At 44.1% G+C, this 24,734-nt stretch overlaps 1 protein-coding gene and 1 non-coding gene across 2 annotated transcripts in view; both read right to left on the reverse strand.

The window, feature by feature from the left end:
• The window catches only part of LOC105681243, a 103,102-nt gene extending 80,858 nt beyond the window's left edge, over positions 1–22,244 (reverse strand). The window contains exon 1 of the mRNA XM_033322890.1: positions 19,858–22,244. Coding sequence (XP_033178781.1) covers positions 19,858–20,535 — 678 coding nt within the window. The 5' untranslated portion in view covers positions 20,536–22,244. The remainder of the gene's footprint in view (positions 1–19,857) is intronic.
• TRNAF-GAA lies at positions 6,516–6,588 on the reverse strand. The gene has a single exon. It is a non-coding gene; the product is annotated as a tRNA-Phe (tRNA).
• Positions 22,245–24,734: the final 2,490 nt, after the last annotated feature.

Raw genomic sequence — 24,734 nt, forward strand, 5'->3', positions numbered from 1 at the left:
CGCCGCCCACCTCCGTGCCCCGTAATTACTGGCGACAAAACGACCAAGCCACTGCCGTGACGAGACGACACAACGGGACGAGCTTGACACGCACCGCGGCCACGAATTAATTCGTGGCGAATGCCGGCGCAGATTATCTTCATCGACCGAGATTCTTTTTCGCTCGCGTGCCGCTAGCTGAATTGTTTTCGATGTCTGACGAGATGGCAGAGGGCGGTAATTGAGGTTGTTGCGAAGATGGACAGGGGATATGTTTATGTTGGGTTGCGTTAACGTGTTGAAATTACTCATTGTTAAAGCAAGATTTATCGCGAACACGAAACAAATTAGACTAATTGGAACGATTTAAAAGTGAATAACTAGCAGCGTGCAGACGGTAGTAAGATACAAAAGGAATCAAACTTGGCTTGAAATTTTAACAGGTCGCCGTGGATTTTTTTTTTTTTACAAACTTTAAAAAATATCTTAAAATCCTACGTACACGTACGAGCTTAAAAATAACTCTTGTTATAAATACAGCCTGTTCAACGTTGTATGTATTCGACTGGAAAAAACCAGAGACGACGAAGACACGGTCGACGACAAGTTTATCCCCTCGCTGGCTGTTCCTCGCAGCTCATCGATTCTCCATTCGCGGAATGGACGTAGCGCGAACGAACGGCAATGCAAATTATCCATTGGAGAAAACGCAATAATAATTCAAGACGTATCCACGATGGTAAATCGCCACGGACTAACGCGGAGAAAGAAGGAGAGACAGAGAGATTGACGTTTCCCGACGTGAAACGTAATTATTATCTTCGGCAGGGTACGCATGGGAAAATTCTAGCGCCAGCGCCAACGCTCGGCTTCGCCTCGTCACCTGCGATCAATCGACTGGATGTGAGTCATACATAGCAAGTCGACTCTGATCACTTTGTATTGCTCTTTCTCGGACGCGAGCCGTGTTCCGTCTCGAGGAAAACAAGAATTTTCCCCGGAGAGCAAATGGCACTTGGTGAGTCGCCTCGCGCTTATTGCCTATTAACGCGCTGGTCACTGGATATATTACCGCTATTAAGGCTTGTGAGCATATAAATGACTGTTTATGCGAGAAAGGTACCTACTAATACGCGGCCCTCTCGAAGCTTGCATTAAGAACGCACGCTGGTTAGTCCACTTCGCGGTCTTTCCGATAAAAGTCACCTGCGGTGAATTGGACATTTCCGCTTCCGCGAACCTCCGCGGTGCTGCAGGTTCTAACGTCTTGGTAAAAATTTCAAACCGTATAATGGATGATAAGTAGCGTAGAGAACATACGTGTCCGTTTACGTGTATTAACACACTCGTAACTGATGACACGGTGCTGTGTCTTTCCGTGAATTAAAAATGGTAACTGGTTACGTGGTGCTATGTCTGAATCTTGGTTGATGCGAGGGAAAAATATAAAGAAACAGGAATACCCTGTGGTTGAAAAACACTTTCCAAGAGAGAAAAGAGACTCGCGTGCAATACAGTCGACATATTTATTAGACGCATTTCCACGCGAGAGGGGCCGTTCGATAGGCTTTCAGGAGGAGTTCGCAGTTGCTATTACCGCGAGAGCGGTCATTATCCTCCACGAGGACGAGCCACGTCTTCTTCGAACGACTCGTATCGGCGACCTATCGAGCCGCGCCATCGGGTGGCGTACAACATGCTTCGGCTTAAATAAGAAATGCGATAACGCGGTAGTAGGACGAGGAAAATACAGAAGGAAAAGGGAAAACCCAATCCGGTCATCGACGATCCTCCCCTCGAGTTCCAACATTCGCATCGTTATTTACCATTTTATTCATTATCCTTTGATGGACGCGCGAGCGCGAAAGAGAGAGCACACATGGGGTGGTTCGCGGGAATTTTCTCTCTGCCTTTTAGCACGCCACGCGAACGCGGATTAATATTGCAGCTCGCATGAAATACACGGCACGGGTTGCAAAGAGGGTGAGTAGACGCGATGTGAATTAAATAGCGGAATTGTATTAATGCTTCGCTGTTTACGGCCGCTTTAACAGGGATGGGGCGCAACGTTTGATACGCGGCGGAACTATTGCTTCCTCCCTTTTAACGAGCTTTCTTTCCCTTTTTCCAACCTTTCGAAGACGTGATATTTTAAATAACAACGTAAGAATGATCGATCATCCGCTGCTTACGTCATACGTTAAAAATTTTGGAATTTAAATTAGACGATCTTTCGAGAAAGAAAAATACGCAACATCCTTTGTATCCTTGGTAAAATTTTCATTGCGTAATTCAAAGTGAACGACATTTCCTAAAAAGTCAAGGAGGAACTGAATACAGTAGACCTTCTAGGAAACTGAAACGTTGAACTCGTTACGTCCGTGCTACAGGCTGTAACGTTACTCTCGCAACAACGTTCCCCGAACATCAGAAAATTTCATCAGGAGAAATTTTCTCCGTTTATGATATTAGTTGTTTACTACCAAACCAGCGTTTATTTGTATCGTAAAAATTGCTGTGATTTTTAAAAATACTTCCCACCCTCTTTTTTGACTAATCGAATATCGACGTCTGAATAGTTTCGAATCCCTCGAGGAAATAGGAAAAAATCCACAGAAGAATATCAAAGGAAGGACACTGGAGATTCAGAAACTTTACGAGCGAACCAAAGACGACACAAGTCAAATTCCATTGACTAATCGATTATACGACCGAATTGTACGTGGACAATACAATCGAGGATCTCGCGAACGCCCCGAGGTGCACGTAGCGACCACACACAACACACATTAATTTTCCTATTACAGGCATTGTGGTAGACGTACGGGCATTGTAGCCACGACATGTTCGCCCACGGTCGGTCGTTGTCGAGCATCGAGCTTCGCGACATCGCTACAACCCCGACGCACGACGCTAACGAGCTGTCGTCGCTGTTATCTCTTCACGAGTCTCCTGATACCGATGCGTACATCCCCTCCGTGCAATCACCGCCCCATGTAACAAACTTTCCACCCATGTGCCGCACCGCGGAGTAACGGATTGGCTAGAGAACGTATCGCGTGTATTTTCTCCTACGGAAAAGTTTCTCGTGTAAATTTGATGAAGCCTCTGCCGAGAATAGGGTTGTTTCTTTCCGTTTCTTCGGTCGTAGCGAAGGTTAGACAGTTACTTGTTAACAGATTCAGGGTGAGGACGAATTAGCAGTAAAGTTACCGACATTATCCATGTTGCGAATAATTGGCAATAAATTAATTGCACATCGTATTACGCTATTAAGGCGATTCTACTTATGCAACAGGAATTCAAATTGACTGTTTACAATTTTATTTTAAGATTTATAATTCATGTTATATTTTTTTTCCCTTAATGATGTAATGACTTGCGCAACGATAACTACAAGAATAATATAATGAATTGTATTTTGTCTTTTATGTATTCAAACTCAAAATAATATTGTATTAAGGCTATCTATACCAACACCGGTCAAAATGACTGGTACTTGTCAAAAAGTAAAATCTGCAATCTGTTTATCGAACCCCAATTAATTTCCTCGTTTCGTACAACTTGCCACACGTTTGTAAAATTTTTACTGCGTATCATTCAATACGATGATATTAGTTATCAGGAAAATTCCGGATCGATCGCTAGATGCTAACACTAGAAACACCGCAGCAGTTAAAATGACTGGTTCTACAATTTTATAAATGTGTCAACCCTCGTTTAGGGATCATAGTGATCCAGATGGATTAATAATACCATAAATGTACTACAAATCATGAAATTTCTTCTGTAAGAAAGTAATAAATCAATAAACATAAAAATATTCTAATAAAAAAATATTCATTTTGACAGGTTTTCGTAGAAATAGCTTCGTGTTAACTATCGATAGTTCTAATGTTAATTCCACGTATCGAATGTTTATCACTGAAGAAAACAACTGTACGATATGTTCTATATTTCATTTGTTCTGCTTTCTTTAAACGAACTTTCACTTTTTACACTCGTAATTTTATCCTACCTTAACGATCGCAAAGGTTTTCCAAGGTGTACCCGTTTATTTTTATAGGAAAACCGTGCAACCTGTTGAGAAGAGGCGAAAAACGCCAGGGACGAACGCGAGAATCTCGCTAACGACTATAGATTAGAAACGGGAAACTCGATTAAAGCACCGAACGCGTCCTAATTAACTCCTCGATTACGCAGTTCCCCTCTGATTTCGGTGCAAACAAAGAAGGCGAACCGGTTTCAAGAAGCAGGGTCACCGACAACATGCGCGACGCGTCCTTCACCTCCCTGACCTGGCCCGTATCATCCCCCGGGGCTCTGGGTACACATTATAATTGCGCATATTAAAATGGCGTCACGACTTCACCGCCCATCCATCCATCCAGCCAGTCAGCCATCTTTAATCAATAATGGAGCATCAGGGACCATGACAACAGATACCCTTTCCCGGGGTTTCTGTCTCGTGGACCCTTTTCCACCCCCTTGTGACCGCCCGACCGAATCTGCAAGGGTTGCCTGCCTTTCTCTGGACCGAGTTTCGCTATTCCCCGCATCATGTTACGTCAAATTGCGGTTATTCCCACCGTACCGTCCTCTTGACCCCTCGATACCCAACGTCTTGCGTTCTGTTAGGGTTTGCTTGGATCGTTTCTTGCAAGATATAATGGAGTAAAATTAAAGTTCGAAAGAATGCATTTTTGAAAGATATAGTGCACGTGGTTTGCGTATTACAGGCAAAATTATCCGTTGTTTGATAATCATTTGAAAAACTTTTACCGCTTGAGTATCTTGAGTATATTTTCTTTCTTTTCATTCTCTTCTCTTTTTTCTCTATTGGTCTATTTTTTAAAACCACGTTGTTACACACAAGCTTTTAACTACCTAAAAACATCACATAATTGTCCTGAAAAGCATATAGCAAAACGCTGTTTGCTGCACAGTCCTATCACGCAACGAGAGACGGAAAACCTAAGCCAGAGCAGTCACGAATATCAGCAAGGTATCGAGCAAACGCGGCAAAACTCATCGGCAAATTGGCACCGTTTTCCAGGAAATCAGGCCGACCAATGTGCTCGACCAATCAGCCGTACGTCCGGTGAATCTTCGACGAGGGATCTATCGGAGGGCTGGAAGACATAAAGCGACTCGCATTTACGCTTCCGAACGAACGGTCGATCGAAGGAGGCCGTTGTCAAGAGCTTTCCAAGCGTAACGGCGTGCGTGGCACGTGCGAACCGTACACGCGTTTCCCTGCACGCATTCATCGGCCGGGGGCGTTCACGTGCGTGTCCACGGCAGCGTGCTGCCGCGCGGAAACACCAACGACTGGTCGTGCACCTGTCAACGTGTCGTTACGTGTTCGCCTGCGCTTCTGTTTCAGGCCGTGGACTCGCGTTTACGAAAACAATGGCGTGCCGATGCACAGGGGGGCACTTGAGGTAATACGCCAGTTTGTAGCTTTGTTTGGCCTTTGAAAGTTTCGCGAATGCTAATGCAAGAAAGATCAATCGCGTAAGGGATCGTATGTATTCGACGCTAACTATTTCATAGTGCGATTTAATGGAAATCCCAATTCGAGGCAAACTAATTGGTAAAAACACCTGTGAGTCACTGAATTTTATACCTACTTTCCCTCTTAACTCTATGTCTCGATGAACGAAAGAAATCAATCGCCGCTTAAACTTTCACAAAAGAAACTCCGCCCAGCATCGCACTGCCGGTACGTACCATACGTGCCTCGTTCAAAAGAACAATTTTAATCCGATGCTGCAACCGGCTCGACGAATTAATTTCCCATCAAGGCTTCTAATTACAGCGAAATCGGCGGAAAGCAAGATAAACGAGTCAATCGAAAAACACGGCGCAGCGGCGCGGCGAGGGACACGAAATTAATAGTATCCATGCTCGAGAACAAGACCGGACTGCGAGATTATCGGCCGGCCAGTTTAGGCGCGGGGGTTACAACGTCACACGCAACGCCGCGATCATTCCACGTAATAATTATGTACCGTTCTCGATATAAGCCGCGGCCTAGCCGGACCTTAACCCGCCAAAGCGTATCATGCAACATTATTAATGGAATTTATTGCCGCGCAAAAGGCAGTCAGGCGAACGGAAATTTTAATCTAGCCGCGTTAACGAGTCAAAAGGACGAGCCGAGTAAGTGCCAGATTAATCACGATTACTAGATTTTAAATATTGAAACTACTATGCGTCATGTTGCCTTCGTGACTGTTAGATGTGCTATTGACACGTAAAGAGATTAGTTTCTTTCTTTTATATAGTTCTATAATTTTCTACAATAACCACTATTTTATATACATATATCTAATTATACTCTTTTTCGTTTGCCTATGATAACTGTATTCACATTCAAATATAACGTTCGACTTACAAATTATAAAGTAAAGTAGCAAATTATATTTTTTATTTCTTTTTTTTTTAAGATTAATAACATTATGGAAGCTTAATAATATTAGTAAATAAGCTGTGAATAAAAAAAAAGGTATAAAAAGGAAAAAAAATTAAATTGCCGAAACCCGGGATTGAACCGGGGACATTTAGATCTTCAGTCTAACGCTCTCCCAACTGAGCTATTTCGGCTTGATGGGTTACGTTCGTAATACAGTTTAAATACACAATACGTCTAAAAAATACTAAATAAAAAGATTAAAATCAACTTTAATACACAAACGGAAGATTCTCTTTTACACATTCAATCTGATACAAACTAGCAATAAATTATATCGCTTGATTGCATGCGTGAAAAATTATTATCGAACAGGCGGGAAAGATAAGTAAGAAATACTATTAAACAAAAATAACAGATAACGATAGAAGCAAAAGAGGAGAAGATGAATGCCTGATAGCATAACGTCAGGGTCAGAACGGTCACGATTATTAGAAAATGCCGGGCGTAATTTACCAGAATTTATCACTAGAATTCCTCTTGCCGGGTATCGGAAAAATTAGACGATATCATCGCAAACGAGTAATCTTACATTGGAAAAATCGATAATGATTTCCATACGCTTCTTAAACCGTCCAGAAATTTGTCCGTCTGGCGATAGATGCCTCGAACGAAAGACCATAAAACTCATTAAAACGCATTACCCAGCTCTAATCGCCAGAAATTTAAATTCCAATTCGCTGTTATGTAGCCGCACCACCGATAGACCTTTGCGAACTGGACACCTAGTCCGGTGTCTACGCCGGAATTACCCGGCATTACGTACGCAATTTCCAACGGTTAAAGGACGTGATCGCGGTAATGACGTTCGAGGGAGGCTTGAAAACCTCGGGATCGCGGATGCACGTTAAAAAGGACGGCGTATATCCAGGCGAACGAGTCAATCGAACGGGCCTGCGCTCTCTGTCTTTCCGTGTGTTAGACCGCGAGACAGGTCATACACAGGCGCGCACGCGGCGAGGGATACGAAATTAATAGTGTCTATGCGCGGGAACAAGACGAGAGCGAGGCATTATCGTCCCTCGTTTGGGCATTGGGAGCGTGTAAAGGCATGATGCAGAGCCGAAGCGGCGCGGTCCAGCTCAAAGCGACGATCCACCATTGCCGGACACGCCAGGGGCGCAACAGCTTGATACATCGTTACACGCTGTTCCTTCCATGTGCCCTTCGATCCTCTCTTTCTCTCTCTTGTCTCTCGCCTCTTACCTTCTTCCTTCGATCTATTTCTCCGTCTCTCCCATTAACTCTATATTTCTCTTTATTTCTTCCCCCTTCTACCTTTCTTTCGCGCACTGTATATGCGATCCTCCTCTCGATTTCTTTGTCCCTTTTCTTCCTACCCTCGAGTGTACACCGAGAAGAAGGGCACAATTCTTGGCCCCTCGGCACCCCTCGACACGCAGCATCGACCTAAGCCAAACTCGGCGCCGACGCGCCGCTCTAATACGATCTCACGATCGACGGGGCCACGAGCGCCGTAAAGCTCGGTTTACACCGGGCCGCAGGCAGCCGCCTACGCGATCTACCCGCTCCTTAAATCCTCCGGCTACAGCGCGCCTCCGCGGGGTAGACATTGTCGCGATGAACACCGGCCCCGGGGAGATGAAGTCGTTCCGACCGACTCGCGGAGATCGGAAATTATTATTCCGCCGTGCGAAGAAGCGCCAACCCTCCCGGTGAAACGTTTAAGTCTACTGCTGTACCGGTTCTACACTTCGTACGGTGTGATACTTTTCGTGTTTTAAGATGCGAGTGATAATTTGCAATTGCTTCGTTTCAGGCAGCGCGGCAAATATGAAACTAACTTGTTACATTTAATTGCGTACATTTGTTAGTTTTATCAAGTTACAAGTTCGCGATCGGCGTTTCAAACAGCGATCGATAACTAATTGTGTAATTGCAAACTTTATAAACTACGAAGTTATTATCGTTTGGAAATAAGAACAAATTCTCGCGGCTCGCATATACTCACACAGAAAAAGATTAAATATACCTACGCTGTCTACGCTAAAAATCTAAGTAAATTGCGCAACGACTATCGCTGAAAAACATTATAGTCTCAAAGAGGGTATCGGCGGTATACCTTCCACTTTATCTGGCGAAGGGTTAATCGACGTTCATATACGACGCGAGCACGTTTGACGCCAACAAAGAACCCCTCGCCACGCCGCGCCGGGAAGAATGAACTCCGTAGGGAGAATCCGTCTTCTAAATATAGCAGCCACAGTAGCAGCCAAAGGAATCATGGCAGAAGGTGTACGACTGATGACAGCGACGGATATATCGGAAGCGAACGAATTAAATGTACTAGTTGGACTATCGATCTGCAATTGATATAAATATTCCAATCGACATGAATATCTGATGATGGTACACGCTGTGTATCTCTATACTTACATTACGTAGCCAATTCAAATTAACTTGGCTGCTTTATAAATCATAAACTTCGAAACTATCAATCATAATCATACGTTAAATGCATAAATATCCACATTGTTCGAAAGTAAAAAAAAAAAATAAATATAAGTTGAATGAAACATTGAACGAAACAGAAGAATAGTATTGCGCGTAAAACAACCATTGCAGAAATATTTCTTGCAGAATATAAAATCCAGTTGGCTTGCAAACAGTCTTTTGGAAAAATAAAAAAGGAAACGAATAATGGTCGGGCACCGGATGAAAAATCTTGGCACAAATAATAACAGGCGTTTAGCCAGGAAACAAGCGTCGATATCCACACATCAGGTTCCACGAAAGGGCGCGGAAAAAATATTGGCGCGTTAAATCGAGCACCGCGGGGCGATCCGAGGCGAGGAACCGGCAGAGACACCGCTGTTTCGTGTTTTATGGTGGCATCAATTACTTTAATATTCGAGCTCGTAATATCTGAGAGCGATCGCGCGCGCGTACGCGATCCGCTTCGACCAAGGCTAGGTGTCAGCGATCGTAAAGCGGAATCGCAACCCTAAAGCAGTCGCTTCGTGCCTTTGTAAAGTAATCGGCACGGCCCTGCCACGCTAGTCGGATTATAATAATGTTTACCACGCGACTATGAGTCCGAGAGCGTTTAATGGGCCCATAAACAATCACTGGGTCGTGTTTGACCAGTCACCATATCTGCTCGTTACGGTGAGAAGTGGACCGTCGTGTCGTGCCATCGAGAATCGAGATCCTGCTTGTGCGTTCAGCAACCGGAATTGTTCGATGAAAGTATCCTTCCTTCCCTTCAAGGATATATTTTGACAAATTCAATTTTTACAATTGGAAATGTAATTTTTGTCAAATACTTTGACAAAAACTTGAAATAGAAATGCCATCCACGTTTATATCACTGTTTTTCATACTGCTCGTGGCTATCTATCAAAGGATCAATTTTCTCAAGATCAGACGATTTTCTGAAGAGAAACGGGAATCAAAAATAGTCGAAAGATTATAAAAATGACACGAAATCCTAGCAGTATCGTGCATCGGCATTCTACTCCAACGACTATAAACTCGCTACACCGTTCTCGTACTAGCAACCTGCAATGCATATAAACAAAGAAGCTTAGACGTGGAAACTTGTTCGGTTCGTGCGAAAACGCGATCAGAATGATCCTCGGTCGAAATTATTTAAATCGAAATCATTCACGCGACGCGGTTCTCGATGTCACGGGGTCAACTTGTACGAGAAGCGTATCTCCTCTAAATAGCATCAATTACTTTAATGGCCGTGATCATAATACCGGCGATCGCTGGCGGGTCGGTAGGTGTCAGCGATCGTAAAGCGTGGTAGGCTAAGCCGGTAAGCGGCCGTTCCGTGTCTTTGTAACATAATCGGCGTCGGTGTGCAACGTTACCCGCATTACAATAACGTTCAATGTGCGCTTACAACGCTGCCGCTATCTAAGTGGCCTCGTAAAGAATCAATGTAACGTGCATTGTCCATGGTACTCGAACGCGAAGCACCCTTTCCGAGGCGGACACCGTTTTGCGGAAGAAGATAAGCCTCCATTAACTTCTTTACGGACAAATTTATCAAACCCGCGGAAAGACTATTTCATTTTTTTAACATATTTAAGTACAGTGGTTTTATCAGTTAGTTGCATCGTAAAGGGCTAACTTCGTTCTCTTCTAAAATCCAATTTTTCCCATTTACGTCTCTTAGACAAGGAATCAAATCGATTACGAAAATAATATTCTCTCGGAGTTACCGTAAAACCGTGAAGTTTTTGTCTAATTTCAAAATTATTCCAGCGTCCGTGATTTTACAGCGCAAAATTTTCTACGAAAAGAAATCGTCTTGTCGATATTCAAGCCGATATTACAAGAACGTTCCTCGAAAGGACACGTTCCATCCAGCCTCCTACGTTATTAACTGTAAATAGAATTACGTATATATTTACGATAAGTATGTATAAGTCGGCAAAGAGAAAGGAAGTCGATGGGCAAAACTCGAGAACGTTTTTCAACCACGAAACCGTTCGCTCGAACCAACGTTTTTATTTCTACTGAATGACAGTGATCAATAAGATGTAGGTTTTTGCCTATATCCTATGAGGGTTCTGTGTCTTCCTGTTGGTACTTAATCTGGTATCTCCGAAGCGAGCAGATAAGTGCTTAATGTAAGTGTTGGCTCGTTAACCTTTAACTTTTTGGGTCGGTGAATGTACTTTCCAAAAATAGAAATTTACAGTTTACAAGGAAGCGTAACGTTCGATATGGATAGTGTGATATGTTACAACGCGGAAGTAGATTTAATATGAAAATTATTTGTTAGAATATAAGCTCCTTGCAAAAGAAAGAAGGAAAATATCATAGTTCACTATCGAAACGCAACCTGTCACCCATAGACAAGTACTCGTCCCTCGAGAGCAGCATTTACACGCTGCTAAAGCATCGAGACACGTGTTCGCGTGATCCCGTATGACGTCGTGGTGTTCATCAATGCCGGGCACGATAGACAGGCACGATAGAATTCTCGGTGTTATGTGAAAATATTCGTGCGTGTCGATCGATCCTGAAGGAATGCGCGGGTCCTCACGGAATTTCCGCGAGGTCTCACCTCGTTGCCTATCCGTCCGGCCACTGGCTCATTGGGGAGACGTTTCACATGAAGAGGAAGAAGAAACGAAGAAAAAATGCCGTAATTGAGAAAAATACATATGGGAAAATGCACGGTGATCTTGCGTATCGACACATGTTTGTTCGATCCACGAGCTCGGAACAAAAACTTAATTACTATTTGCCACAGATAGTAAATTAATGATAATTGCCGTGAATAATGACCGGCAGAAGGATATTCCGAGGATTTTGAAATTTAATTCGACGATATTGAGATGTAATTATGCGCCGTGTGTTTCCTTCCGTGGGGATTAAGTTCAAGGCGGCCGATACGCCAACGAATCGGAGAAAACGATCCATCCGGTCGCATCGGCTCAAGACAATTTTCAACCTAACGACGTGTCGCATTTGCATGAAACTGAATTATCCTTTTCCTTTTTTTCTTGCAATTACGCGCAGTCATCCGTGATGTACCTACTTCACCGTCGTAGATCACATCGCTGCGTCTCGCGCATTACCATTACAAATTTTTCGCGTAAACGGAACAAAGCAAATCCGAGCTTCCTTCGAAACCGTTAAAAAGACCGAAACGCAAAAATCAGCCACGACGTTCGTACAAACTTCGATAAATAGCGACTGGCAATAAGAAGAAGAGAGGTCGCCTTTGTTTATGCCGCTCTAAGAACCATAGGAGACATTTGGTTGGCAATCTCCGCTCGAAAAGAAGACCGGAAAAGCCATTAGACGACAGGCGTCCGAAGAATAGGACGAACGAAAAGTGGAGACGAATTGTACTTACGTGGCGACAGGAAGAAAGAGAATCGTCACGCCATGCCACACCATGCCACACGAAAAAGGAAAGCATAACAAAGAATAAATAATTAGCGTGCGGCTTCGGGGTTGCGGTTTCTCCGCGCACGCGCCCTATCGCGCGCCTGTCCACAACCAACGTCTCGTCCTTTAATAACGACGTGGGGGTTGTTGTCTACCTACCCACTTTTTCGGCTACCACACGCTGAATTGCCGCTTGAGCCGTGTAACGGATGATTTCCATTCGAGAGACGGACCGTATTCCTCAAGAACTGCACCGTTTTTTCATTAACTCCACTTAACGTGCCGGTTGTTTGCAGAAAGGGTGGCGATGGTCTTCAAGGATAGCAGTAATACCGATCTCCTGTATCGTTTCGCCAAATAAATTCCTACCACGACCGAGGAGAAGTTACTTTCTTTCTCGTAGGATGCAATTTTAGATAGGATTAATGCGGAGCTTGGTTTTTATTGCAGTACTAATGTTGCACGATAGCGTCGTTATCTTGCGGCGGATGTTTACGACAGATGTGCTTGTTTCTCGACAAAAATTCGTGTAATTAGGAGAACGGTACACTTTATTACTTTCACTGAAGGTAGAATACGTGCAGGTACGTAACCATCCCCCTTCACCTAGCCCGATATATCCTGCCTCGCGGTTACATTTCGATTATCCGAAGCGAATCTTCCGGATACATATAGAACCGTTTGTGCGATGAAATTGTCTACGTCGGTTCGTTTGGTCATTTTCGATCCGATTTTCTTGCTTTTCATAGACAGATACTTTCAGTTCAGCCGGTTTCTCAATTTCTTATAAACGTAAATATTTGTTTGCCATTCAATTCCATTAATACGTGATACGTAACATGCTAAATAGCTTGTAGTATGCGTAAGGTGTTTAAATCACGTAATCTACGTTCTCTTATTGAGAACAAAATTATCTTCCTAAAACGACGTTTAAGACTACCGAAAGAGTTAATTATCGGACACCTGTGAGAACTGAAAGAAAGGTGAGAATCAATGTGTCAAAAGAAATTCATCGTGAATTTGTAAGATGCGAAAATTACCTCATTAAGAAAATGACATAATAGTGGCAGAAAGTGATACGATTAAGGCGTAGCAACGTTCACGCGAAACGAAATTATGGCGATTACACGGATGCAATCAGGCGGATCAGTCGCGTGGTTTTTTCCCGAGGCGGAAATGCGTTGTCGGCCGATCCGGTATTTGCCAGAAGCCAAAGAGGAAAATGAAAAAACGGGGCCGTAAAGCGGCACGGAAAATAAACGTTGGCCATTAATTATTCATGCGCTACAAAGTGACACGTAGAGCCACGCGATTGCGCGCCGTATCGAAGGGGGATGCCGTGCGAACGAGCGTAAACTGGCAGCTCCGCACCGTATCATCGGGATGCCGGGTTTCGCGGTAATAACGCTGTGCACGCTTTTTGTCGCGAGCCGCTTGTCGTTAACTCGACGATCCTCAATGGAAACACACGTAAGCGCTACTAAATACCTTCATCAAGATACGACCTGATTTTGTAGCAATGTTTACATTAACGTCACGAAATTACACACGGGATTCGCAATTAAGAAAGTAGACCGATGTTCCGATACTTCATGAATCGAACGATCTTTAGCAATTAATCATTTTGATCTTTATGGACCATTGGTTGAAGATCTTTCCAGGAATACATTATTTCTACCGTTCAATATTTAGTTCGTTAAATAGCGCGTCTGTACTTTTGACCCAGAAAATACGAAGTAGAAGAAAAACCATAAATAAACTCTGCTACTATTCAAGTTCTTGCCACGAGTTACGGTTAGAGCAGTGTTCCAACAGCAACGTTTTACATTGGAAAACAGAAAGTCACGCGGTGTGTCGTTTTTCGTCGTCTCATCCGCATACGTCCGCTTGTACGGACGTTCGCGAGGCTCGCCGCGCGCACTTAAATCGCTTTACGATCCAGAAAAGCCGGAGCGGTTCGCAATTCCGGATTCTTCGGACGATCGTCACGGCAGAAAAGTTGCAGCGTGCTCCCCGCCGAGTGGCAGCGAACAAACGTTGTCTAGCATGCTTGTTAACGATGAAAAGCGTGCAGCCTCCGCCGGAGGCCGGCACAATGGAACCCAGAGCCGCAGAGTGCCGCGGCATCGTTTTTTATGTCAGAATCACGGCCCGGCTGTGAATCGACCGGTACAAAGCACAAAATTACCGTGGACGTAGTTCGTTACTATGTCGCGGTTACGTTGATTTCGAGAGGAATAACTACCTAATCGTCGAATGAAATGGTTCAACTACTCGGTAGCACAATAGTAGGCAGGTAAAGTTTGGCTATAAAGTGAATCATCAGATACCGTTTCTCATTCACTTGCAAGTGAAACGAAATAGGTAAATAATAGAGAATACTCTATAATCACGAATAATATTACCTGCTATACATCTAACGTTTTGCTCGATACATTTTTAATCGACGTCAGACTCCTCGTTAGCGCTCTTATCTAACTGATCGACGAATCGATATAAACGTAAGAAGAGCTACAGTACGTTCGTTTAGTTTTACTTTTCCAAGCATTATTCGCCATTGTGAACGTGATTCCTACGTCGTTATACGAATATATTAGTCTATAAATCTCTGGCATTGACTGTGTCCTAGTCAACTGCTCGTGTGTTTAAAACTCCCAGCACATAACGAACGACAATATCAAAGTTGTATAATATCCCCAGACTAAAGAATCAGATCTTCCCTATCCATCTTGGAGAATAACGTCTACCTAACCTCTATCATCATCTATCATGCGCAACATATTAGATGCTTGTCTAACTGTATCCAAACATCGTTGTCCAGTTCTTCGTTCTTCCTCGATGCATCAACTCGTTCGCACAAACCCGTTACTTACTTGTGTCTAGTTTAACGCATTCCAGCTCAACTTCGAGACACCCCATACAAACATATTACGACGTGATTTTGAAACGTGATTCCAATATTTTCGAGTAAAACGTGTAAAACGTGTTTACCGAACTTAGTAGAAACACGTACTGTATCCCCAGGATTATGCAGTCTCTTCATTAACCGTGAACGATCCCTTTATTTCTTTTTGCCCTGGATCGTGAGCATAAAAAAAACTTTCTCCTCGTCGACTCAATTAAAGCTTGGCGAAAGCGCGTTGCACGAGCTTGTTTTCGCGTGGATACGAGACGAGGCGAATCGCGCATCACGCAGCGCCATGTGCTGCGGCCAATTGGACAGGGTCCAGGTAGAAAAACGCGTTCCGTTTGGGCCCACGGTTTGTAAATCGCATCTGGCGAGCGGAATCGCTCCGGGTCCCGGCCCATCCGCGCCAACCTACGTAATTCTTTCCTCGTTTCGATCTATTCACGATGTTATTTGAAAATTGACACGGTTTCGCGTTAAATATCGCGTAGCTGATATGAACCATAGTTACAAAATGCTTCCTCTAATTTATCGCCGATTGAAGTATATCAGTCGTAATTGCGAAACGTCCGATGAATATTCATCACCGCGTTATTTACACGATGCAAACTATACGAGTTACGTACAAGTTACGAGTCGCGGCCCGAGAATAGATGATTTTATTCGACGTATCAAACAGCGAGTTTGACTTGTACGCGCCGCACGATGTTTTATAGTTAGTGGCATATCTAATTAGACGTAGATATATATAATATGATTATTAAAATCGAACAAGAGGGTAGATTCACGAGGAGAAAAGGCGAACTGTCATTGGCCCCGTAAAACGAGTTCCAGTTGTACTTCCGTAATCCTCCTTATTGACGGCACAATAGTTGAGATTGAATGTTACACAGGTTCCTTGGCCGTAACGAAATTATTAAGTGGGCGTCCCATGCCCCGTAACGGGATCGATAAGGAACAACGGTAATGCCTGGTGACTCGTGATCGATTCCAATTGACTATATAACTCATCTCCGGCAGCCTTTAACCTTTTCGGTACGCGCCGACTGACAAGTTGTTGCACCGGCTGCGCGCTTCAATGTCCGCGTAAATGTATGCACGGATAAAGTACATCTCTCCGAGGAAGCGTGCTGCTTCCATCTCTCGTTACTTTTGGATCTGCTGGAATTCCGATTATCTCACGACTTTCCGAATAAACCGTTGATAGCTCGTGTGCGCTGTACCTATATGTATTTCGCGTTTAACGAACCGTTGTATCGATATTAGGTCGTAGCCCAGATTTAATAGAAAAGAAAGATATTTCGTTATCCGAAGTCGAGTGCTTACATTGTATTTATATTTTTCTTATCTTCCAGGTCTATATAATTCCATTCTCCTGTGCTTTAAATTTTAGCCATCGAAAGCATATCTTAATTTCTCAAATATCGAACATAAAACGAGTGCTTAGCAGTTGAAACGAGTGCGTGAAAAAATATTTTTTACTTCTTTGAAAGTGTATGTTTTATCTCGCTTATGGTGACTCGCAACGCGATAACTGCGTCTTGCTTAATAATTCGATGCATACAATATTATGTCTCGCGGAAGCAAAAATAATCGTTATATAGTGTTATACGCACGACGTGGTCGCTGTGCAAGTTTCCGAACAAATTAATTGTGTTTGCTAATTAGTCGCACATTTCCGGCGAACTTTCCGTAAAATATATAAACAAGCTGGATGTAGTATGTACGGAATCGCGTATAAAATCTAAAAATTAGGTGAAGGATTTATGTTTCTCTCATTTTTCTTCCTTACCTTATATGTATACTTTACTCTTCCCTCTAACCACTGCTTTACACTCTCTCTCTACGCCTTTACGATTATATAAGCAGTCTGTTTGCAAAATGAAATTAGTTCCACGCTTAGTTATTACTTATTTATCTACACGCGTTAGTTCTACCATATTCTGCATTTTACTTTATACTGTACTTTCCAACTAAAACGCAAGAATAAGAAACGTGCTGGGACAAAAGTCCCGCAATCTCCTGGATCGTTGCACTCGCAGAAACAGATTCCATTTCGATCTCGATCGATTCGGAGGAGTGCGGCCGCAGGTGCACGATTTCCCGGTACGAAATTTATAGACCGAGCCGCGGTAGTCCGCGAGCGAGCTAACCCGAGGAAAGCCGTAGGGATCGGCTTCGATTCAATGCCCTTATTCGCCGCGGGTATACGTTACGCCGCGTTATCTCGATACAGGTGCGTGCGTCCCGGCGCGGAAGATGAACGATCGTTAGAGAGAGGAAACGGTATGCAGATGAGAGAACCTTGGTTGCATCGAGGCTGGACAAATTCGGCGCGGAAGTGGCCGACAGAACAGCTAGAGTCGCGCCTCGGCCCGATTTGGCGTGATTTCGCCATCATTGGGCGCCTAAACGGACAACAGCTCGTAGTTCATTCTCGTTTTCTGGAGCCGTTGGCGGTAATTTCTCTTCGCGTCGAGAAATACGCTGGTCTGGTCGCGTGATAAACCCGGAGACCAATTAAAATCGGTAAAAATGGAAAGCTGGGATAACGCAGAGTCAGGTTAGCGCAAATTGAGTAACTCGACTTTTTCCACGAGAATACAACGATGCGAATGTCGTAGGAACTCGTTACCATCAGTGACCCGTGATAGACATCGTAGATAAAATTTTCACGAGCAGGTAAAGCAAAGCAACAAACAAACGGAACACGAACACGTACGTATAGATCGTAGATACGTCGAAGCGGACGTTGCGCGATCAAGCGATTCGGTTATCCTTTGGCCCAAAGAAACGTCCGATCGCGAGTATCGCGACCCACTTCCAGTCACGTTCCTTCCACGGATTATGCGCGTTTCGTAGGTCTCAATTAGGCGGAGGAAAAAGGGCACGCCGAGCTAATTCATGCGGGGTAAGCGCGCGGGCAATTTGAATTAATCGAAGCGTGCGGTAGCCGTGCCGCTGTTGGCGTAATTTGTAAAGTAACCACGCTGTTCGTACGCATTATATAACCATAGAATATGTAATGCGCTGGCTGGCGGATCGCGGCCAGACCAGAAGTCGCCGGCAAAACGCGTCCGCCACACGCGCATCTATTTTAATCCACCGATATTATAATAATCGTTGTGCAAACCGTTCCGCGTCGGCCGTTTCTCGCTCGTGATCGACGCGGTCGCCGCTGAATGGGCCTCGCCGCGTCCCGGTTCGCGTTCGCCCAGAGAATCCACCCCTCGAGGGGCCAAACCGACACGCCGCGTGTAATCACTGTAATTTCGACCATGGATCGGCGTAATTTTTGACCGAACGATCGCCAACTTTCATTCGATTTCATTAAAACCAGCGGGAACCCGGGGCACTCTTCGCAGGTCGTGCGACGATAACGCGTCGTGACCGGTAACGATTCCTCCTTGGACCCGAGTTACACGCCACTTTCTCTCGTATTTCTCGTCGACGATCGCGTATAAAAATCACAGGCAAATTCAGTATGTTATCAGGCAACACCGCGTCAAGCCCTAGCTCTTTCATTCGATTCTGGAATTAAATAGAATACGTTTCAAACACCTAGCTTTGTAAAATTAAACGCGGATACATCGAGCATCTTTAGCGAATTAGTATCGAAGAAAATTTCACGATCCTTTCTGTGTACGTTAGAATTACGAAAAGATTATTACAAATTATGTTCACGGGGGTAATCGTTGTAGCGAGTTATATTATTCACACGTTGGTTGCAAGGATATTATTACGCCGTATTATTACATCGCATCGTTTTCACAAAAAGTCAGAAATCACTCGTATAATCTGGTTGGATAGTTGTGTTAAAATTGGGTGGTACGAAAATTGGATGTGTGCCAACGGACCACAGGCCTACCACCTCGCGTCCATGTAAAATGTCAGTGAAATATCCGCGGATTCGATTAAACGCGCTTCTCTTACGTAATGCAATTCGCTTTTGTTTACAGTGCGTCGGAGCGCCGAACAGAAGAAAGTGGCGTTCAATGCATTATTAATGTCGAATATAATTAAAAATCTTCCACAAGTAAAATTACAATTGCTTCCGCGTCTCAGACAAAAGATATTCTTCGGTTGCGTATCGATATTTAACGAGTTACACTTCGGACTGCAGCGAATCAAATGATCGCGCTTCGCGTAGACGAGAATCGAGACACGAGGAACTGCGTTTTTGGATAATGCGATAACAACCACTATAGGGTAAATAGTCACAATCAAATAATTGTTACAGCGTTTCCTTTATATGTCTCTCGCTCTGTCTCTACCGCTGTATGCACCAAAAATTGTGTGCAATTTAAACAAAATTGTATATTTCAATAAATCTTACCAGTTGAGTTAAAAGAAACGGAATAGAACGTTTAATTTGTTACAGAAAAATAACCATCGCACTGAATCCTATTTGCTTCTAGAAAATCTGTCGTTACGATTAAACTATTGATTGCTGGGACGCGGAAAACATTAACATTAACTAAATCTCTCTATCGAAGCTAAAAGTAAGTACCAACAACGTTTCATTCTTTGTAATAGAATTGCATATAACGCATTGGCGATCCTATGAACCAGATCAATTGCAAGTAATCGGAAGCAAAGAAGAAAAAAGGAAACTCACTGGCATCGACGGCGGCATTACACGGAGCGCAGCGCCGCTCCACTTGCGCTTCCTATTTTGATACTGCGCAACCCTATAGCCACTGTTATTATGATGACTAGCGTATACCGCAGTACGCTGCTGCATCGAAGGCCGAAACGCGGCATAAGGTATTCCTGAATATCCTTTCCCGTGATAATCACCGATCTCGTATCTATGAGCATCATGATGCAGATAAACACTGTCACTGGTGGCCACACTGGACACGGGCACTCTGTAACGTTCCTGTTCGTGCTCATGCTCGTCGATCTTCCCAATCGGTCGATCCGAAGATGGTCTAGAGCTATGAAACGACGGAGGCAGCATCGCTGACGGTCCATAAAAATGTGGGAAACCATAAGAATTCGGGAGTGCAGTTGTAACCGGTCGCGGATAAATTTGATGTGGTGGCTGACATTGGTTGACGATCTCGGAATTACCATCGAGCTTCGTTGGAGGAACGATTGGTTTTCTGTCGTAATGGTAATCATGCTGGACTGTATGGTACTCGTCTTGAGGCTCTCGTTTAAGGTCGAATACCTCCGTCGATTCCGGCGTCTCGACTTTAATTCGAATACGACCGTCGGCGTCGCTCAAGTTGGAGTTTTTCGGTGAATTCCTCGGGGCCGAGTCCCCGTCACCCACGCTACCCTGCTGCATCTTCTAGACGTTCACGGCGACGCGGTAACCCGCGTCAAACCGCGAATTCGACCGCGTCGAATCTCGGTCGAACCATCGGCAAACTGACCACAGACGTGTTATGACGATCACTGATTCGTACGAGCATCATTCGAAACTAGGAAACCAGGTGTGTTGAATAACGTCGATTACGGATAATGAAAAGGCTGATCGTCGAAAGTGTCGTGACTGCGAGCTACGATCGAATTTGAATCAAATATTATCATAATCCTTGATGATCGTCCTTGGTGTCACGCGGTTAGACAGGAGAGAGACGTCAGTGAGGCGAATATGTCAGCTTTCAGACACTGCCGATGTTGTAGCGACTCCCACTTTTTGTGTCACGAAATATCATATATTTGTATAAGTGTACCTGCTGCTTAGTTTGGAGTATCGTTAAAACTGCTTCCGATGCGTCATTGGTAAAATTCTAAACGTGACAGGCGTAGAGAAACGAGATGGCGTCGTTCGAACGCATGTGTTCTTACAGGAGCATTGGAATCGCAGAGCGTGCGCTTTCATATCCAGTGTGAAAAAATTGGTCGATGGAACAGATCGAGATAAAGAAGCGAAGACTCGACGAACGAACAGAAGCGTTCGACGGCACGCTGTCGGTTGGTAGAAGCAGCGCTCGTATAGCTGGCTCGGTGCTTTTCGGTCGAGTGGAGGGGGTGAAGGAGGGGAGGACAAGGGCGGCGTGACAGTTTCCGTGTCACGTGTCCCCGACCTTAGGCCCCGCCTACGACTCCGATTTTCCTTTGGTCGGATCGTTACCTGACCCTATCGGGGACCCTTTCCTTCTCGTCATTCGTCGACTGTCGTTCGTACGAGTCGCATCGAATCGTAAGGGTCCTGCTAAGCTTCGGTGGACAGGAAGGAGATAGGCTTTCCTCCGGAGGGTTGTCACTTGCAGGTAGCTCTCGACGCGAGCGAACGGACAGAGTGTCAACGATACAGATACGCTTCAGAGCTTCTCTTCTTTCTCTCTTTTTCCCTCTCCAATAGTGAGAGGCGATGAAACGTCGTCGAGCGTGAAGCACCGTGTATATACGTACGCGCGAGGAACGGACGACTCGCGTTTTCACCGTGTTCCGCGAACTTTTTACGGTACACTGCCTCGAGAATCCAGCGGCAACCGACGTGCTCGCTCTCGTTCAGTCACAGACAGCGAGAGGGGGTCGAACCGTCCGGGGATCGAACCTAGCTCTCTTCACGCGACACGCGGTGTTAGCTCTCGCGATCGACTCTATCTCGCGATCAGGGTCACTAATTACGGGGAGAAGAACACCATATCGGTCAAGAACGCAACGAGCATACGTAAGGATGCCGGATTGCCTCGGTCGAGCTGATCGCGTACGAGTTTCGTTCCACGCAGCGTGAAACTTGGCGGAGGTGCGCGGCCACCACCAGCCAGCGGGAACGCACGAGCCTGCCCGAATACGCCCGAGCTCCGATATATCTCTACCTACGGAGTTGGCCGGCTACCTCCCGCCTTCTACAGACCTATACGGCTAGATCCACTTTGTGGGTTCACCTTTTGTTGAATCTACCAGCGTACTTCTATTCACGGCTTACTACTTCTTTTCGCGATGTGTCTACGCGTTCTTCCGCCGTGTTTTCGCCCATTTACCATCTCCCGATAAACCGTGCTTCTTTAAACCAATCCTACTCCAACCTGTCTATCTTACTAAACCTCGTCTTTTTCGCCTCTTTTTGTTACTGATACTCTAATTTCTTTCAGACGTAGGTACTTTAACATTTCGACTAGTTTTTACGTTCCCGTTCTACGCGTTTTAGGTTATGTTGGCCATTGGAAAAGATGGACATAGTAAATATCAATGGGGCAATTGACTACCACTAACTTCGTTCCTTTCTTCCATTCTTATTCGTGCCTATTGCTTCTTCATTGGTTATGCACAAAATACACTGTGTAATCGTACGATAAAGAACGCGAATAACGCATAAACAATTTTCATGGGACACGACGCGGGAAAACTGAACTATTCTTCGCGGTATTTTGTCTTACGTAGCGCTACGTACCAAGGAGTTGCAATTAATCGATCTATGTCGATAAAAAGGAGTACACAATTATCTGTGCCTAACTTCAGGGCTAATGTACGTATGCTACTGAAATTCGGGATGCATATATATACTTATGTACATGTACAAAGATTACGTTTGGATTACAAATGTGATACAAGATTGGCGGGATAAAGATCGTCGTTCTTGTAATATGATCGTTCTTACTGTATTTTTACTAATTTACAGGTCAGTACTATTTTTCTTTCATTTCGTTAAGTAACTTTCCACTAACTAGATATAGATTTCTATGTTAACCGAGTCGCGTTATACGCAGTACAGGTTAAGCAAGGACATAAACAGAATTATTATTAATTTCAATATCGATGACAGATTGGTATTTGAATCATACTAAATCGTACGTAACAAATAAATGCAATAAGCTGCTTTATTTGAAGAGTTTGTCCGCGCGTAATTACTCGCTGAGTGGCGCTAACTTAACGGAAAGAAATATCGAGCATGAGAGGTTAACGAACACTCCCATTCCATTAAAGCATCATTAATATATGGCATAGCATAATATATAGCATTAATATAAGCAAGATATATAAAGGCAAGCAAGAAGGGAACAGCCATTTGCTCGAAATAAACGAGAGACAGGCAACTTTAAAGCTCGTACTAATAAATGTCGCTTATTCGAACGCCTAAACTAATATAACGCAATTTATTTACCTTCGTACCTGTCTCGTTCCATTGTCTACAACATTATAATGAAATTGTTAATAAACTAGTGAATATGTATATAAAACAACGCATAGAACGCAATGCGTTAAAAATGATGTTGCGGTGAGCGTTCGACGTGAGTAGTCGATAAGGAAAGCACCTACAATTGTGGCACGTAAAAGAGAGAAATTTATCATTTCCGATTCTGCGTTACCCTCGGCGTCTGTTTCGATGAGAACGGCCATTCGCGATTCTGTGCGCGCCGTTACACGATATATCAGATTACGTATCCGTTGCGTCATGTAAATTGATACTTGTATATGGCTGAACACCACGAGCGAACATTTATTTGAGTGATAAATTATCGTAACGTCGAACAGTCACGCTTTCAATTCCAATTTCGCTAACTAGATCAACGGGCATCCCTCGACAGCCTAGTGGATGGGAGCTTAACCTACGTTAAGTAGCCGCTAAGACTTGCGCGCATATTACGCAACGGACTAAAGAAAGCTCGATGAAATTCAACTACCTATCCCTTTCATTACGCTGTTTATACCTATCTCGTTAAAAAGTACCTACGCGATTCAAGTAATACCAAGGAAGCGTTATACAATTAACAAAGCTGTCACATTCAGAAACCGGAATATTTATTTATTTCATTTTATTTGATAACTAATCTGTTTAATAATTATTTAATAGTTATTATTTTATGTTATCCCATCGTTTTTATCGTAGGTTCAAGGTTTCCCGTGTATTCCTCAACTACAACAGTATTGGCGAGTGACGTAAGTACTTACGCGCGTTTACCTGCGCTCCGGTTTCGAGACAATAGAGACAGGACCTTCGGTTCCCTTTTCTCGACATCGATCGCCCAACGGTTGGCATGCGTATACGTATGTACTTTCACAGCGGGATGACTGGTGAGAGAATTCAATTTCCATCGTGGTTATCGCAGTCGCATCTTCCGTTCATCTCGGTCGTCCGTCCGTTTCTTTTTTTCTCCGGCACGTATCGAATCTCGTAAGCTGAATAGAAGATGCGATAGACCTACCGTTTCAATCAAGTTGCGTTAAAGGAACTTAATTTCCTACGCCGCGCTTTATATATATATTTCCGTGTGGTAGAATAAAATTTTACTTTCCTTATATTAGATAGGAATCTTTTAAGCAAGTTTATCGTTAATCGCTAATTTCCTTTCGATAACTTTGTCACGACTTTATTCCATATCCCTATCGCTTAGAGTCTTATCTCTCGCAACTGCGACGCAAAAGGGAAAAATCCATCGCCGATGCAACCGAAACACGTCAGCGCAACCGATACTAGTTGACAGTGACATATCGGGACCGAAAAATGTCCGCGGTGAACTCGGCCGCGACCTTTAAGCGTGGCTGTTGATTTTTCAGCCTCGTTTCTGCAGTCGAGTCCGGCGATAACGCGCG

This window comes from Bombus impatiens, unplaced genomic scaffold (genome assembly GCF_000188095.3).
Source record: "Bombus impatiens unplaced genomic scaffold, BIMP_2.2 scf_0037, whole genome shotgun sequence".
Lineage (NCBI taxonomy): Eukaryota > Metazoa > Arthropoda > Insecta > Hymenoptera > Apidae > Bombus > Bombus impatiens.